The sequence below is a fragment of the Phoxinus phoxinus genome (genome assembly GCF_949152265.1).
Source record: "Phoxinus phoxinus genome assembly, chromosome: 3".
NCBI classification, from domain to species: domain Eukaryota; kingdom Metazoa; phylum Chordata; class Actinopteri; order Cypriniformes; family Leuciscidae; genus Phoxinus; species Phoxinus phoxinus.
In genome coordinates, this window is record NC_136878.1 from 23876724 (window position 1) to 23892936 (window position 16213).

General features: G+C 37.7%; 1 protein-coding gene and 1 long non-coding RNA gene across 2 annotated transcripts; one reads left to right on the forward strand and one right to left on the reverse strand.

The window, feature by feature from the left end:
• Positions 1-707: 707 nt before the first annotated feature.
• LOC306996273 lies at positions 708-2379 on the forward strand. The gene is made up of 3 exons (XR_013797039.1): positions 708-838; positions 1030-1118; positions 2267-2379. It is a non-coding gene; the product is annotated as an uncharacterized lncRNA (long non-coding RNA).
• A 2201-nt stretch (positions 2380-4580) lies between these two features.
• On the reverse strand, positions 4581-5977 carry LOC306995207 (uncharacterized protein). The gene is made up of 2 exons (XM_079606573.1): positions 5923-5977; positions 4581-5838 (listed from the first exon to the last, which is right to left on the reverse strand). The coding sequence occupies exons 1-2, from the start codon at positions 5925-5927 to the stop codon at positions 4689-4691; spliced, it is 1155 nt and encodes a 384-aa protein (XP_079462699.1). The 5' UTR covers positions 5928-5977; the 3' UTR covers positions 4581-4688.
• Positions 5978-16213: the final 10236 nt, after the last annotated feature.

Consider the following 16213-nt stretch of genomic DNA (forward strand, 5'->3'; position numbering starts at 1 on the left):
AAGCTGAAATATAACCATGCATGAAATATATTATCATTTTATTTATCAATCTGATTATCAATCATTTTATTTAATGCGCATGCGCCAGAAATACTACGTCACGATGACGCACTACTTCACTAGAGTTTGAAAAATGCACTGTTATGTTTCTGTAATCGCGATTCGTGAGGAAAGGAAACTGAAGCTGCGCAATCAGGAAGAGAACGACACGTTTGATTACAGATGAGACGTTATACTGCATTAATGAGTCAAGTAAGTATATCTTGATGCTTTCTTTATTTTAACATTTTCACCGTAACATGGCAGTTGTTATTGCGAGAGTGTAACACATTACATTATTTTCATCGCAGACAGACGCTATAGACTCGGGAGGTGAATTAATCAGTTTTTCAATAATTTATCTATGATTGCATTTCTAATAATTTCTTACATCATAATATTTTCGCGTGTGGGTGTGTTCGACGAATTTGGCTGCTGAAAAAATATATAATTTAATTAAACCGACTTTTTAAATCATTTAAACATTACTAAATGACAAATTTGCTAAATACAGATCCAATATTGTAACACTCGAAGACATTTATATACATTTAATACATATAATCAATGTTATAACCACCATAAATATTTAATATATCACTCTAGAAATAATGCTTGTAATGTAGCATTATTTTTTTATTTTTGCATTTGAAGAGTGAGTTGTTCAGTTACTATTTGTTTTGGAATATGTTATTTTTTTGTGCTTATCTGGAGTTACACGTTCATTTTGCAGGATCAGTTCATTTGTGATTGGAGATACAGTGCAAGCGGTGTGGAATCACAGGCCTTTATTGATGAGGTGATGTTAACATTACATAATTTGTCATGAATTGTTGCACAGACAGCACACCCTGATCAAGCTGAAACACTGCTATCAAGTCACTTACTATCCCTATAGCTTTTAAATACTTTAAATCTTCTCCATTTGTAAGTAATAAATTCCCACCTGTGCATTTACAGATGCCCCTATAATCATCATATATTTTACAGGTATCAAACCAAAGGAAGAGGGCCGCAGAATTGCTGTGTCAACCGTGGTACCAGTAAATACAGGAACATCCTTCATGAAGATGTGCGCGGTAAGCTGAAACTTACAAGCCAAGATGAGGAAACGTTTGCATGGGTCTTGGGTATGGTAGTAAAATAATGGCAAATGTTTTTGAAACAAAAAAGCCTGTTGAATTGCACTACTTGAAAAAAAAAAAATGCATTGCATTAACTATGCTTGCATTTTAATGCATTGTATTTTTAGGGATTGCATTGGGTTGAAATTTAAGCTGTGAATATTTCGATTAAAAACATTTCAAACCCATTTTCATTATTAAAAATCCAATAATCCATATTCACCTTTAATATTTTACTTCAAAAATATTCAAATGGTTTAAAAATACAACCTATAATATTTAACAGGTGATTTTCGGTCAAAAAAATGTTTCCGCTTCGCAAATTCAGTGGTTCGAATTGGACAGTAAATTCAACTTTAACATCCAGGAACTGCTAGCCTGGAAATCCAGACCCAAATCCGAAAGATTAAGGGTCTGGCATTGAGTAATATAAATCACCCAACTCGAGGGGCGGCACCAAGCATGTATTTGAAAATCTCACTGCACGCAATTGGATAATACTAGTACGACCAATCACAACTAAGCCCCATACGCCTAGCTACCAGCGGAGCTAACTGGTAGATTAGACTCTTGCCAGCAATGTCTTTGCCGGCAAAACAGTAAAAACATCCTTCTTGCAAAGGAACGTTTCGAGCACCGTCTTCGGTTCCTCTTTTAGATAAAAGTCTAACTCGTTCATTGTAGCGGCCAAAGCTGTTTCAAACAACTGGTGTTCATCCACAGCCATCTTGCAATGTTACTAATGACGAATAATTTGTATCATTATTTTCGTCACCGACATTTTTTCACAGACGAAAACGAGAGGATAACTAAATAAAAACCAGTTTTAAATGACGACAACTGTGACGAAAATGTTTTGACATTTGATTGGGGAATGAATAAACTGCTTCATCAGGGCAGTACTAAATAAAAAGAGAACACAATTTTTTGTTATCCCTCTTATTACTATAATTATTAACATTTTGCAGATACTGCAAGGTGTATAACTTTAAAGCGCAACTGTATATCTATCACTTTCATTCAATTGAGCCAAATATAATAATGGACTGGATCTGTTTTTATAAACAATTGTTTTCCTTCTGTTTTTGTTTTCTTTCTTCAAGGTATTTTTTCTGACTTTCCTGCTTCTCTGGAACATTTCCATTCACATATACTCTGGAGAGCTTCTGGGACATAGACATAAACAGCACTTTCCAACAACTTCAAAACATTTGGTGACAAACGATTTTGGTTTTCTTGTTTTTATGCCGTTGGAGTTCTTCAGATTTTGTTTTGTTTTTTGTTTTTAGACAAACTTACATTCACTGTAATTGAGTAAGATTTTAGAAGAAACCATTTGGTTCTGTTGGTGCTAGTAAAGGTTTAAGAGCTTTAATATTTTTACTTTAATATTAAGTCTCATTTGCTAACATTAGTTTATACATTAGCCAAAATGAACTAACAATGAAGAATTTATTTACTGTATTTATTCATCTTTGTTAATATTAGGTGTGTGTGTGTGTGTGTGTGTGTGCGTGCGTGTGTGTGTGTGTGTGTATGTGTATGTGTTTTTTTTATGGGGACCAAATTACCCCAAAAGTAGTAGTACCAGTAAATTACATGGAAACAAAAACAATATTATATATCATACAGAATGTTTTCTGAAAATGTAAAAATGCATAATGTTTTCTGTGATGTTTAGGGTATTTGAGGAAGAAAATGATTGTGCATATAAGCTTCATTGTCCTCCAGACTCTTTCTAAAGGAGTTAAAGTGTTGTAACTGTTTGTGTTTATGTATAGTGTTTCTTTTGATTGTAACTAGGTTATTAAGAGATTTTTTTTTTATTAAAATTTGAAATGTACTAAATTACAACTTTATTATAAAATTTTTTAATTATAAATGTATTTAATTATATAACGAACGATGTACATGTATATTACATTAAAGTATATTTTAGTTCACATTAATTGCGTGTCAGTATATTGTGTAGTGCACTTAAAGTATATTTTAAAGACACTAGAAGCTGTAATGAAAGTAGATATAAAGTTGTATTAAAGTCCCACTTAAGTTGTTCCAAAAAATCACTCTTAATGGCAACTTATTGCATTTTATTTCAACTTAATATGTGATACATTTGAAATTAATTACACTTAATGTGCATTGAGTGCGCCCAAAACAATACATTTAATTCACACTTAAGTGTATTTTTAACTGACATTAAAGTATATTTTAGTTCACATTAATTGCGTGTCAGTATATTGTGTAGTGCACTTAAAGTATATTTTAAAGACACTAGAAGCTGTAATGAAAGTAGATATAAAGTTGTATTAAAGTCCCACTTAAGTTGTTCCAAAAAATCACTCTTAATGGCAACTCATTGCATTTTATTTCAACTTAATATGTGATACATTTGAAATTAATTACACTTAATGTGCATTGAGTGCGCCCAAAACAATACATTTAATTTACACTTAAGTGTATTTTTAACTGACATTAAAGTATATTTTAGTTCACATTAATTGCGTGTCAGTATATTGTGTAGTGCACTTAAAGTATATTTTAAAGACATTAGAAGCAGTAATGAAAGTAGATATAAAGTTGTATTAAAGTCCCACTTAAGTTGTTCCAAAAAATCACTCTTAATGGCAACTTATTGCATTTTATTTCAACTTAATATGTGATACATTTGAAATTAATTACACTTAATGTGCATTGAGTGCGCCCAAAACAATACATTTAATTCACACTTAAGTGTATTTTTAACTGACATTAAAGTATATTTTAGTTCACATTAATTGCGTGTCAGTATATTGTGTAGTGCATTTTAAGTATATTTTAAAGACACTAGAAGCAATTATGAAAGTAGATATAAAGTTGTATTAAAGTCCCACTTAAGTTGTTCCAAAAAATCACTCTTAATGGCAACTTATTGCATTTTATTTCAACTTAATATGTAATAAATTTGAAATTAATTATACTTAATGTGCATTAAGTGCGCCCAAAAGATTGCATTTAATTCACACTTAAGTGTATACTTTTAAAGTATATTATTTGTGTAATAAGTACACTTTATAAAAGTACACTCGTACTCGTAGACCTATGCTATTTAGCTATTGAATGTAATGCGCAAATCGGTGGGCGGGGCTAAACAGTCAGGCAGTGTTGAAGTAGGCGTTTATCTTCTTCTGCGGAGGCCGTGTTTAATACCCTTTGACGTCATAGATCCCCACTTTGAAAAACCTGTCGTTTGCTGTGCCTGATGTCAATAAAAGCTTTTATTGGACAAACCAGGACGTTTTCAGTTCTGAAACTTTCAGGATATTCTTATAGTATGATGACCTCTTATATGTCAAAAGCTCAAGGAAAATTGTATTTCTCAGTTCATCACCCCTTTAAGATCTTATGCTGGGGAAACAAAATCAACAATCATGTATTGAAGTCATATTAGCTATTTATTCAATTAGTTGTTTATTTACATTCCAAAACAAATACTACATTTTTATTCATGAAATGATTAATCAACATTTGTATATGCTGAGTATATTAGCACCCAATAAAATCCTTTAAAAACACAAAAAGAGCTAACAGGGCACAAATAACTAGGATGCAACCCAGAGTGATGGCAGAATACAAAGTTTTATCATGGGACAGGGGTGTCTTCACCTGGCCACGTCTGCCTTTTATTGTTATCCCTGTACCTGCTGTACTTAATCGTTTTACCACTGTTTTTTCTTTGGTTCCAGTAGCAGTTTGAATCATAGTTATAAGATTTATACCAGTAGCCTCATTTATTGTTGTTGGACCATTTAAAGTTTTTATAGCTTGAGCCGATTCTTGTAGTCTGACTGTGGTTGTTTCCACTTTAGATGGCTCTTTTCCTGTTGTTTTTAGTCTTTTTATGACTGTGCTTGGTGCCGCTTTTGTTTCAGTTATAAATGCTCCTGTTTTGAATGTAACGGCTGGTCTAATTTGTGTTGTTGCTTTGTTTTCAGATGTAACTTGTGAAGTTTTTGATTTAGTGGCAATGAAATTTGTTGCTCCGTCTGTCATTGGTTCAGGTATCGGAATTGCACTTTTGATATTAGCTGTAGTTGTAGTTGTAGCAAAACTGGTTGTCCCTGATTCTTGTTTTAGCACCGTGATGCCTACTTCTGTTGGTTTCCCAAATATCCCCTCATCTGTTTCACTTTTATGTGTTTGTTTAAAATCACTAACACGTATTCTCTCAGGTGTGGGTGTTTTTTGAGCTGTATTTGTCCATGTTTCCTCTATTTGTGTACATGCGGTGACTGTTTCATCTGGAGTTGATTTAGCTGTTCCTAGAGTTTCTGCCTTTTTTGTTACAGGTAAAATGAGTGTCTTAAATTTAGTCTCAGACGTGGTGATTGTTCCCCCAGCTGTAGTTTCCACTGACCCAGCTGCACTCACTGCTGCTGTCTCAGCTGTTGTTTGCCGAGAGAGTTCAGCTAAAGCAACGGCAGACGATGCTCTTGATACCACAGATGTTCCAGACATTTTTTTCATCGAGGCAGTTCCAGGAAAGTTTATGATTATTTGTGCCTTCGGCGTGTTCGAGACACCTTCAGTCACAGCTAATGCACCCGCTAATGTTGTCGTCTCTGTTTGAGCTGCATTTGAGCTGATTGTGAATAGATTTGTGTAAGACTTAATTTTAATCTCAGTTCGTTCAAACCTAGACAAGAATAGAAAACCTGTAAGTATGAAGAATTCTTACAGGACTGTCACAATTTTTTTTAAAGAACTATAAAATTCGCACCCCATCGTCCAAGATGCCAGTAGTCCAGTCACGCTGATCACCCCTAAAGAACATAGTACTGAATAGATCAGTAAGGGAAAAGGGATTAATTTGAATGATTTTGCTTATGAATTTACTGTGATGTGAAGCCACCAACCTGTGATGATCAGCGCACAGACATATCTGGAAGCCATCTTGTCTTTCTCTCTTTGGCCTGTGTGGAACATGAAAATAACTCCCATTTTACTCTTTAAAGCATCCAAAATTGAAAAAGTGTTAATTCATATTTGATTGCGCTGTTGAGGAATTTAGTTTACCACGCGTTTACAAGACTTTATTAATAAATCAGGTTATTGCAGTAGTGACGTCAAAACGTAATAATTTGCGGATTTAATTTATGTCGGTTGCATTTAAAACCGAAGAGTAATTGCACCTAATCAGTGGAAAACTTACGGCTCAAAGGCTATATTATTCTCTGTTACAGATGTAGCATTTTGACTGTACCACTTCTTCTGGTGCTGCTGCTCCAGATTTCAAGAAAAGAGTTTGAATAAGAAAGAGTATGGCTGAATCCGAAATCATCCCCTATCATCATATAGGGCAGTATTCGAGGGGACATCCATTTGTAGTGGTGTCCGAAACCATAGTGGACGTTATTGAGTGCACTCATTCAATCCCACATTGCACTACAATGACAAGTGTACAGCCAATGTACACTCAACGATCTTCCGAATTCGCTCCCTCGTTTTTATTCAGTCCTTCAAGTGATTAAAGTCGGCATGAAATCAAAATTGACCCTATTTACTTGGTTAGCGGATATTACTCGTCTTGTGGTGAACAATTAATCCGTGCAAGTTAATACACGGAAAAAAATAGTTTGCCGAAGTTATCTTTAATCAAAGTCTGAAAAGTTACTTTCGGGTCTGGAATGGTTCTTTTTCTGATGACATAGGCTTGACGGCTTGGGTTGGTTAATCGCTTAACCACTCCCCTCAAACCGTTACTCTGCTATGAGCGAGAGATGGAGAGGAGGAGCGCTGAAGTAAAACCCTCCCCTCTGTTCAATATTCCGTTTCACTCGGAAATGCGTCACAACACTTGAGAAAAGTCGTTTGCAACTTCCGGTTCACGCGGACTTTAATGTAGGGAATAGGGATGGAATTTAGGGGGCGATTTCGGATTCAGCCAGAGTTTGTGCAATATTACCTCCTCCACTCGCTCTTTTTCACGATGCGCTTAGAGGGATAGTTCACCCAAAAAAGAACATTTCGAAAATGTTCATTTTTGGGTGCACTATCCCTTTAAATCCACAGTAAGGATGCATTCCTGTCACATATTACACATGCGCACTTCAAGAAAGCAGGTTAATGTGTTTACATGCTGGGCGAAACAGGGTTTATCCTTAAGATGTTTATAACCTTACTCTGATCAAGGAAAATGGGTTTACATGATCACGTGCATTGTCGGATTATTAAACATAGACATAGTAAACATAGTATAGTAGCCTAGTAACTTTAGGTGGATGTTGTAAATGTTGCAAACAGATGAATACAGATGTGAATCCAGATATGACCACAATATATGTACCTGCAAAGCTTTCTGATTTAATATTTGAATGAAGTTCCATTTAGTCATATTGAATAGAGTTTACTAAAACGACAGTCCACTGGTGTCTAAAGCTTTTTGTTTTGGCATATTAAGAATTTTTTTCAACATAATTATATCAAACATTTTTACAGATAAGAATTTGTGTTCTGCTTGAATTCAAATACTGATTAGAGCTAAGCAACCTAATAAGCCTTAAAAGTCTTTAAATTAATTATTTACACATCATCAGACATTACATAGCCTAATATAGGCTATAGAACTATGTGAACAGTAAATATCATGTTTCTTTAGCTATATTCTTATATTTCAGATTGTAGTATTTCTGTAATAGTTCTTTGTTCATTGTACCATATGTACCATATGTTAAATCCCCTCTGTCACCGAACAGCCTAGAACCATTTTAATACCACCCATGTCACAATTGTCTAATTTTGTTTTAAAATTGCAGGTATAGTGGCATGTCCGAAACATAATAATTAATAAACATTTACCTGTTGGATATGCAAGGAATACCGATAGCACTGTCTCCAAAGGTCCTGTGACACTGAATGTTAGGACACGTGCATGTCATCCGATTTGCATGTTAAATAGAAAGACGCCTTGTCCTCTAAGAACTGGGAATATGCATATGTCTGTTAGATTGCTGCTCTTAGTATTAGCATCCCTTGTATTTGTATTTAGATGTCAAATTGTAGGTTTTGGGGCTTTGCTCAAGGACACAGTGATGAAGCAAGATTCTGATATTTCATCAATTCATGATGTGGGAAGGGATATAAAATACCATGGAGCCTCAGCGGTGTTACAGTCATTTGACGAAAACTGTTAAGTATTAGACTCAGGCCGGGTTCAGTACACAATGTCATTATGTTAATCATCTACTCTAAATCAGTTTAGCCGCTCGGGGGAGCCATCAGCCATCGCCACCACGGCACATGGTGAAGCCAACTGCTTATGTGCTGCACTGGGATGCTTTTGCTGGAGAAATAGAAATATAGGTGAAACTGAGATAGTAACAGTTTGACTGAAACGATATTAAAATTTAAATAAATAGTTTCCTTTCTTATTTATCCTTCCATTCATCAGCCTCCGCGTTCCACTTGTCACCTGTATCTTTCTCTTTTTGTCTTCCCTCAGTAGTAGGCCTATAGCATGTGATTAGGTCTATTGTTGTGAGTCATTCTCCAGCTCAGAAATACTTTCTCTTTGTCTCAGTGCAGTATGACTCACGGTTCTTAATCGGGTATAGAGAAGAGCCTTAGTTTGACAATCTGTTTATCTAACTGTAGCGGTATCTCTTGTAGTTGGTAATAGGTGTTTACTGTCATTCAACGGAACTGCTGTTATTAGTTTCTGAATTATCTTGTGTGTCTGTGTCAGATTATTTTACTGGTTACTGTCCAGATCCAGAACACAACAAACATTATGCTATCAACGTGCTCAGATCTAAAAAGTTATTAAACATTTTGTGAATGTGTTAGAATGAATTGTTAGAGTGAATGCTTTAATGACTAACTGCATGAAATCACATACAAAGTATGTACTATAAAGAACTTACTTTGTGACTGTGGCGAGCAGGACGAGGCTGAGGGCCGTGGGAGAACGGCGCGAGGCCGGGGGCGGGATTGATAATGAGCGACACCTGTGCGACGCACCGGTCTCGTATCTCTCAAGGAGGAGCGGAAGCATAAAGGAGGAGCGACGATGAAGGACGAGAGAGGCCAGGCCTGGATTTTATTTGATGTTTTGTTTCTGTTTTATGTGGCAGCAGTCGTCCGTGAGGGACTGCTGCCTTTACATTCGTTTTGCATTTGTTTATTTTTTACATTTCTTAAAGTCTTTGAATGTTCGCTGGTTCCCGCCTCCATCTTCCCATAACATCTAACCTTGCTACACTGGTGCCGAAACCCGGGAGGAAGGAGGGACACGCTGTCGGAGAGCCCTCGCTGCTGAGGGGGATCGTGGTGCTGAGGAGGTCGGGCAGCAAAAGACCGGAGACTGCCGATGGTTGCCCGAGGCGGTGGTGCTGGAGTGATTGAACAACAGGTGGGACGGAGAGCTCGCTGCCGTGCTCCTGGGTCGAGGAGGGGTAGCTGCCGTCCGAGAGGGAGCGGAGGAGTCGCTTCTCGTTCGCCGTGGGCCGGAGCCTGTTGCCGTCAGCCAGGAGTCGGAGGATCGTTGAGCCGTCCCCCAACGGATGGCCAGTACTATCGCATGGGCCCGCGAGTGAGTCTCTCAGCTGGCTGAGGACCGAGCGGCAGTGTGTCCGGGAACCGGACCAAGATTTTTTTCTAACCTAACCTTGCTACAGTGACCATTAAAAAAGCATGTTCAATAGAGTATGCATGTGCGTGAATGCACTCTGGTATAGCCTATGCCATTGTCATGTGATAACTTCACTTGTGTTGGGACAAGTTGGAGCTAAACTGTGCAGGACAATGTCACTGCAGGACAGAGTTTGGATACCCCTGATTTGACTATGTTATATATATAAATAATTTAAAATGTTGCCATTGATTGGCCACTGATAATATTGATTTTCGCATTCTCTATTTAGTATGGAAATGGTTGGTTTCAGACGCAGGTAGTCACTTGTTTTGTTTCGTAATTAATCAGTGAGTTCGAACGAATTGTTTAGTGGATGATTCAATATCTCAAACAAAGTCATTTACTGGCATAACAAATTAACAATAAAAAGACGTAGAAAGATTCACTGAGAAATTCCCACCATTAATGCACAAACTGAGAGTCTACTTGAAGGACACAAACACACTCTATCAAGAAACAAACTGTTGTATAATCTTCTTCATGTATAGAGTGAATTTTAGAATATAAATAGACATATAAACTATATGCATTGAAATAAGAATTCCTGCTCATTGTGGTGCTTTCTGATCATTATAAACAACAACTTCCACAAACCTTAATTTTATGCACAATTTTAATTTTTCTCTAATTACAATTCTATTTGCAACATCTTTCAGGGAACTGCACCAATGAACAACAATCCTTTAGAGTCTGTCTCGTGTTTATTTGAAGATCTCACATGCATTACCTCATTGTGCCAATGATGCAGATGGATCTGCGTTTGAATGGTTATGTGCCATACACAGCACAAAATAACCACCATCCCATATTCCCATATAACGGTTGCATAGCAACAAGAAACATCTCATGTTCTGATAGCCTGTTCTTATTCCAGTTGCAGAGAGAGAAGAGAGAGAGGTGAGGCAAGTGATATTTGAATATACAAAAACATAATTTGGTTATGTAAGCTGCACAGTACGTGGTGTTATATGTGCTCAAATGTAGCGTATACATATATGTGTTATTAATAATATAACACTCGTATTATTGTGACTGTGTGTACAGCTCATCCTCATGAGATAATGCTGGCTTTGTTTGCACGCCTCAGCCCTGTTAAGTCGTAATTAGCATAATTAGAAAGGCGCTCATGAAGAGGTCAGCAAGTCCCTCGGTACCAAACCCAGAGGTGCCTATAATATAGGACACACACATTCAAGTGACTTAAATGCTCTTAGTGAATTAAACACGCCTGCTGACACAAATACAAGGAGTTGAATGAATTGGTATGGTCGTTCGAAATATATATGAAATGAAATTTTTGGGATAAGTGATGTTTGGTCACGGGAGATCCCAATTGTTTTAATTCTGAAATGCATGAATCTGCGTTTCAACCTGCAGAAAGACAAGCCGAACAAACCTCACGCTTCATCTTGCTAAATCTCAGTTGACCTGATTCATCTACAGCACAGCCTCAAACTTTATCTGTTGCTCGTTCTCTCTCTCTCTCTCTCTCTCTCTCTCTCTCTCTCTCTGTTGTTTAATTCTCTTTCTCTTTATCCCTCTGCCACTCTATCTTTCTAATGAGGTCAGAGATTGAGTTTGTATCAAAGTCACAGCTCCAGCAAGTGAATCGTGCAGCGTGTCTCCAGGCATATAGTATTAATGAAAACAGCATCAATGTCACTACCTGTACACTACAAATATCAGACTGGAATGCTCTAATGAACTTGTGTATTTGAGGGAGAGGGATTGTATCTGTGCGTCCTGGTTTCAGATGGCTATTTTAGGTCGGTGATTGACTAAAATAGTTCTTAGCTAAAGTTTGAGGGCAGAACTTTTTTTTGGGGGGGGGGGGGGGGGGATCTGGGTTATTTCATGTAACTTTGTCTAAACTGAGTGCGTTTAGGGAATAACGCCGCCCAGTACACACAGCGTGAGAATGTGTGTCCTTTTTCTCATTACTTCCTCCTCTCTTCTGTTCATCAGTTTTAATTCTTTGTGTAGTTTTATCCACTGTCAGATATCGGTGATAGATTAGTGTTCTATACTGAGTAATAGCAGTCTAAAGATTATGTAATGCAGCCTACACACACACATTTGTTTTTCTATGACAGTGTGATCTATTGTTTTTTTACTGAGCTAATTATATTTTCTATCACATAATCTTACTCCTAAACCTCACATAAATCTTTCTGCAATTTTATATTAGGTGATTTCAGTGGTTTACTGTCCTTGTGGGGACATTTGGTTCTCACAATGTAGGCAAAACTTGCCCCCACACACACTTGCGCAGCCATCTGTAGTACCTTGTAAGAGATATATCATTTGACACTGTCCACACAATGCATTCTGGGAAGGATCCAGAGATAAAACTACCAGAGAAATAACCTACTTGTCATCTTCCCTTCCAATTTCCCATTCTTTCTCCTTCTATTTTCCTTTCAGTTCTTTTGCCAATTTTGTCAAACCCTTCTCGTTCCTTTATTTATTCAATCCTCTCGCCATATCATTTGGATTCATAGCCATCACAACACAGATACTCACAATATCCACTAAGACACTTAATAATAGCTGTGTAACACCTACACAACAAACTACATTGCACACAAATCAAAAGGTGTGAATAAACAGATATATCATAGGCAGGATCACCCTGTTGATTTATTCATGTTTCTGAGGAACTACTAGAGCTATTTTTAGAGTTGAGGGTAGCCTGGTTTCTATGGTAATATAAGTCAATCTAATTCATATATAAGTCATAAGTAATATAAGTCAATCTAATTCCAATGCTATTACATAAATTACAGTGCATTCTCTTTGGTTTCATCCTGATCCCTTTTTCTTCACTCTGCATCTAGTATATATCTCCTACATCCATTCTATATAAAATTTTTATGCCAACAAATCTTGTGGTCTAAACTGGAACAGCTAGGTGACCTTCAAAAGCTTGTTTCTGGAGAATAGGTAGAACTTGGTGGTGTGAAAATGAGAAAGAGAGAGAGAACAGAAATAGTTTGCTTGTCCCAGTGAGATGACTTGAGGAGGTTGTGAGAGGAATATAAATATCTTTTAGTAGGTCAGAGAGAGCGAGAGAGAGAGAGAGAGAGAGAGAGTGGAAGAGAGAAAGATAAGAGAGAGGAAGGGATGGATAGGAGAGATGTGATAGTTTATATTTGTTTATTCATATGGTTTCTCTTGGGCGCAATTGTGACTTTAGCATCAGGATACATCATCAGTCAATGAGATCAAGAAAATTGTAAAAAACTGTATACAGTATCTCACAAAAGTGAGTATACCCCTCACATTTTAGCAAACATTTTAGTATATTCAAGGGACAATACTATAGAAATGAAACTTGTATATATTTTTCAGAGTCAATTTGCTGCTTGTATAGCAGTATACATTTACTGTCCTCTGAAAATAACTCAACATACAGCCATTATTGTCAAAATAGCTGGCAACAAAAGTGAGTACACCCTATAAGTGATAATAGCTGTACGTCGTTTAACCATGCAAAGCCACATTCATCATTTTCATTTTTTTGTCTGCTTGACAGGACCATACAAATTGTTGTATCTTGTATTAGAGCAGTTCAAATTTGTGCTTTGAGTACAATTCTCTCACACTGACCATGCACTGGATGTTCAACATGGCACCTTGTGGTCAATAACTCTCTAAGGATTTGAGAGTTAGAATTGTTGCTCTCCACAAAGTTGACCTATAGGCTATAAGAAGACTGGTAACACCCTGAAACTGAGTTACAGTACAGGCCAGGGGCATACAGAGGTTTTCCAAGACGGGTTCCACTCGGAAAAGGCATTGCAAGGGTCAATCAAAGAACTTGAGTCCTCGTACTGTGCGTCAGGTGCAGAAGCTGACTTCAAAAAACAGACGCATGAGTGCTGCCAGCATTGCTTAGAGGGTGCAGAAGCGGAAGGTCATCTTGTCAGTGCTCAGACCATACGCTGGACACTGCAACAAGTCGGTTTGTTTCTTCTGAAGCTGGCTCACAAGAAAGGCCGCAAACAGTTTGCTGAAAGCAACCTGTCCAAGAGCATGAATTACTGGAACCATGTCCTGTGGCCTGATGAGACTAAGATAAACTTGTTTGGCTCATATGGTGTCCAGAATGTGTGGCGACGCCCTGGTGAGGAGTAGCCTGGTAATACCAAACTCTGCTACTTCGCTTTGCTTCATAGACAGAGTCTGGCATGGCATCATTGAAAAGTGTTTTCTTTATCGCGGGGGGGCGCTCGTCTGAAGTATAAAATCATTGGTTACCCGTAAGCCAATTACATAACGTTTGGTTATGACGTGTGTTATGCGCCAGCTCAGCAGCATCGAACTGCCACTGTAAACGCATTATAAATAATGCGAAAACGAAACCATCGAGAGAAATACCGGAGTGAACATGGATGTCAACGACTTTTGTAGATTATGTGATGTAAATCTACGCATCCACGGCACAATCGGGGCCTCTAAACTATTATTTGACAGTAAAGAGAAACAGGAAAATATTTGCAGCCAACTGTCAAAGTTAGGATTAGTTCTGTCAAACACAGCTCTTTGTTCATTTCGAGTCTGTCGAGTCTGTCGATCTGTTTACCAAAACCTGTCGGGAGTAGGGCCACGACATCACCTCCATTCAAAATGTTTACCAAACACTCTTCTTGTTCGTCCTTCAGTTTGGAAATGCCGGGAATATTCTCCACAACAGAGCGAATTTCATCCCTTGTCTCCATATCCACGGTCGTTTTCGATTTCCCCAATCTCAAACTCGCCGCTTAGCGTCTACGTCACAGCTCTCAGCCCGCCCTCTGTTCGTTGATTGGGAAAACTGAGAGACATGTCGATGTCTCAGACTAAGTACAGAAGCGAAATGAAATTGAGCGGAAGTACGAAGTCTGACGTAGTCAGGCTAGGTGAGGAGTACCAAGAACATTGTATCTTGTCGAGGATGGTGGTGGTATCATCATGGCCTGGAGCTGCATGAGTGCTGCTGGTACTGGGGAGCTGAGCTTCATTGAGGGAAACATGGATTCCAACATGTACTGTGACATTTTGAAGCATAACAAAATGCCCTCCCTTCAGAAACTGGGCCGAACGGCATGATAACGACCCCAAACACACTGCCCAGATGACAACTGCCTTGCTGAGGGAGCTGAAGGTGATGGCCAAGTATGTCTCCAGATCTGAACCCTGTTGAGCACCTGTGGGGCGTCCTCAAGCGGAAGGTGGAGAGGCGCCATGTGTCTCACATCCAGCAGCTCCATGATGTCATTATGGAGGAGTGGAAGAGGATCCCAGCAACAACCTGTGCATCTCTGGTGAATTACATGCCCAGGAGGATTAAGGCAGTGCTAGATAACAATGGTGCTCAAAATACTCTAAAATATATTTGTTTAATTTCTATAATATTGTCCCATGAGAAGATATGTGACCCTGCACAAAACCAGTCTTATGGGTAATTTTTCACAGATATTTATACATCACCTGAAAGTTTAATAAATAAGTTTTCCATTGGTGTGGTTTGTTAGAATAGGACAATATTTGGCCGAGATAAAACTATTTTAAAATCTGGAATCTGAGGGTGCAAAAAAATCTTAATATTGAGAAAATCGCCTTTAAAGTTGTCCATTTTGCCATGCATCCACTCACAAAAATATATATTTTTATATATTTAAGGTAGGAAATTGACTAAATATCTTCATGGATCATGATCTTTACTTAATATCCTAATGATTTTTGGCATAAAAGAAAAATCAATAATTTTGAATTTTAAATTCATAATAAAAAACTTTTAAAAAACAGAATATCTGTGACAGCAGTTTCCTGTGACCAAAGCTAAATTTTCAGTAAATGGAAAGCTTTTGTAACATTATAAATGTCTATACTGTTTTGATCAATTTTATGTATCCTTGCTGAATAAAAGTATTCATTAATTTCTTTATTAAACAACTTTTTTCAACATTGATACAGACAGACAGACAGACAGACAGACAGACAGACAGACAGACAGACAGACATTAAAAGAGAAAACTGAATAAGAGAGACTGAATGTGCTGTAGTGAGCAGAAAGCAGTTCTATGTAAGCAGAGCTTCAGCCAGTCTGTCCCAGCTACAGAGGGCCCCAGTGCACAGATACACAGCGCTGCCCACTCAGCTCTTTTCCTTTGTCTCCCACACTATTGTGTGCTCTTTCAAAAGAGGGGTCCAGGTAGGGATGGGGATGGGACCATAGGTGGATGGGTGGAGTTTTAGAGAGAAAGAGAGAGAGTCAGACAAACATTAGTAAGGGAGAGACATTTTTTGCACTGCATTAAAAACTAAATATTCAACTCCTGAGTCAGGAAGAAAGCTGATCTGTAGGCTGATCAAAAATCAGTTTTCATCTTCTGGT